This window comes from Conger conger, chromosome 2 (assembly GCF_963514075.1).
Source record: "Conger conger chromosome 2, fConCon1.1, whole genome shotgun sequence".
NCBI classification, from domain to species: Eukaryota; Metazoa; Chordata; class Actinopteri; order Anguilliformes; family Congridae; genus Conger; species Conger conger.
The window spans coordinates 5,944,729-5,947,228 of NC_083761.1; the positions used below are offsets into that span (position 1 = coordinate 5,944,729).

Below are 2,500 nucleotides of genomic sequence, written 5' to 3' on the forward strand. Positions count from 1 at the left end.
CCACCTGTTATCACTCACGCCGGGGATCGTGGGACGCCTGCGCATTAGCCCCGTTCTCCCGCGTTATTATGTCACCGTGGGGTACGGGTCGGAATTAGGGGTTTGGCTAACGGGTTCATTTTTCGGGGGTGCGGGAGTTTAGGGGGACTGTCTGGGACTCTCTGCTCCGGGGGTTAAATTGCATAATAACTGTCCTGTGTGCATATATATGACTTTAAGTGTGCTGCAACATGGGCAGGTCACAACACACTGGTATATACAGTGCATTCCTAATCACCTCTGATCGTATGGCTCTGTTACAAAGCATTTAATCAATTAGTCCAAGTCCAAAGTTTCAGTTGATTTATGAAATGAAGTGTAATTCATCACATTAGTTGAAAATTCCTCGATGAAGAATTTTAATTCATTAATTCAAATTAAGTTCTGAACTGACTGAATTCAAATGAAACTGACCCTTGCCGCAACCCAGTGTCATCTGAGCATGCTCAGAATCTCAAAGCGTACCTGGCCGAGCAGCTCTCTGATTGGCTGGATCTCGCTCACAGTGTCTTTCAGAATCTCCACCGCCACGCCCAGATCCTCCAAGGAATCCCCGGTCCCCATGGGAACGGCTTCACCCCTGACCTCTGGAACATTCCGCAGGCAAGCATCTAGGACCAGCTCGCTGGGGAGAGACTAATCTCCGCACACACACACAAACACACATATAAGCACGCACACATGCACATACAAACACACACACACGCACACACACACACATACACACACACAACCAGGTCATTTCACTACCGGTCACACTGCGTTAAAATAGTCTTCCCGCATGCCCTGACTGCACTCCTGAGGGGCACCTTGACCAATCAGATCAGCTGCTGGCTCCCATGTGACTTTCCAGATCCGGTACAGTAAGACGCAAGCATCCCTCTGCGGGGTTTTAGTCAAATGTGGATTCCCACAAGGTCAAAGGTGACGGACGATTCATCAGTGGTCTGACATGAGGGGGGGAAACCATTTGCTTTTCTTGTCAGTCCCACGACTCTCTACAGGGGCAGTAAATTAGCATAGTTTACTGGTTTGGTCACAATTTTAAAATCCCAAAACGGCAACTATTAAAAGCCGCAAGTGGGAACATGGCCCCAGTGTCACACGGGCTGAGCTAAATGCAACAAACTTTGTTTTCCCATTCCTGGACTTTCTCAAGATGGATCTGATAGGCATCTGCCTCCCTCTCATGTTCCATAGCAGTGAAGTTACGAGCGAGCAATTAAAGAGTATTTTTCATTTTGAGATGGATTGCTCTTAACTCCCAGTTTCCTGAGATTTAAGTATGAGTTACGCAGAAAGAGGAGCAGCTACCACTCTCGATCGCCTGCGTTTTAAAGTTCTGCGTTCTGTCCTTAATCATGAACATCATCAAGTTTGGGCATGTGTTACATTTTATATTGTTTGTCCCTCAGACATCATAACTTGGCATAGCTGCAGAAACAAACAATGAAAATGTGTGAGTGATACAAAGCATTCTGCAATTCAAGATGCAAAACAAATGTTTCTCAAAAAACACTATTTGTCATAACTGTTCAAATAAATAAAAGAAGTTCAATAAGAAATAAATAAAATGTTGGTAAGAAAAGTAAAATATAAACAGGCATACTTAACAAATGTAATGGTCACTTTAGTCTGCCTTGCTTTGAGTTTATTACATTATAACTTTACTAACTTAGCCTATGTGTATCGTGTGAATTAGATTGGATGGATGTTCATGGCTATGGATATCTGACGGTTTATGTGAATTGTACCTTATCTGACGTGTTCTGTAGTTCAATGACCAGTTCGGTAATGCACTCATTGTATGTCGCTTTAAATAAATGCCTCAAATAACTTGTTATGAATGTAATGTCATGTAGTCTGCACCAAGCCGTCATGACAACGCCGTTCCCTTAGCCCCGCCCCCTGTATATGATTGGTAAGCGCTCACCTGTCCGTGGCTCTCATCCAGGAACCCAGTCAGTCTGGTTGGATGCTGCCGTTCCTGGCTATGCCCCCTCTGCACCCGGCGATACCTAGGCAACGGCCACAACACGGACATAACACGACTCCTGGTTAGGGGAGGGGTCACATCGCATCTCATCCGATCTGTCACCCCCATCCCCCCCTTTCAGCGATCACAAACCACACAATGTAAATTAAAATTCCCTTCCCCTTACATACCCTTCGAGGAATGTCAACCGTGAAGCGCCGGCTGGTAATTCACAATGTGCAGGTTGTTGCTACAACAATGTTTTTTTTTTTTTTTTACAAATTGTTTTGATTTGATTCATGCCTGATAGAGCACCTTTATCATACTGAGAGAGGTGGTGATGTCAGCCCGCATAAACACTTTATCAGGTACAGGACACATTCTACAATGCAAGTGGAAGACCGGCTGGGAAATTACACTACAGTTCCACACAATAGCCTAACTCTTTTCAGCAACCAACGTTTAGTTATTACGGGAAAATACAAT

The 2,500-nt window shown here is 44.6% G+C and overlaps 1 protein-coding gene across 1 annotated transcript in view; it reads right to left on the minus strand.

The window, feature by feature from the left end:
• Positions 1 to 2,500, minus strand: part of LOC133114278 (uncharacterized) — a 62,403-nt gene that overhangs the window by 21,431 nt on the left and 38,472 nt on the right. The window contains exons 18-19 of the mRNA XM_061223521.1: positions 1,973 to 2,057; positions 505 to 675 (exon numbers count right to left, since the gene is read on the minus strand). Coding sequence (XP_061079505.1) covers positions 505 to 675; positions 1,973 to 2,057 — 256 coding nt within the window. The remainder of the gene's footprint in view (positions 1 to 504; positions 676 to 1,972; positions 2,058 to 2,500) is intronic.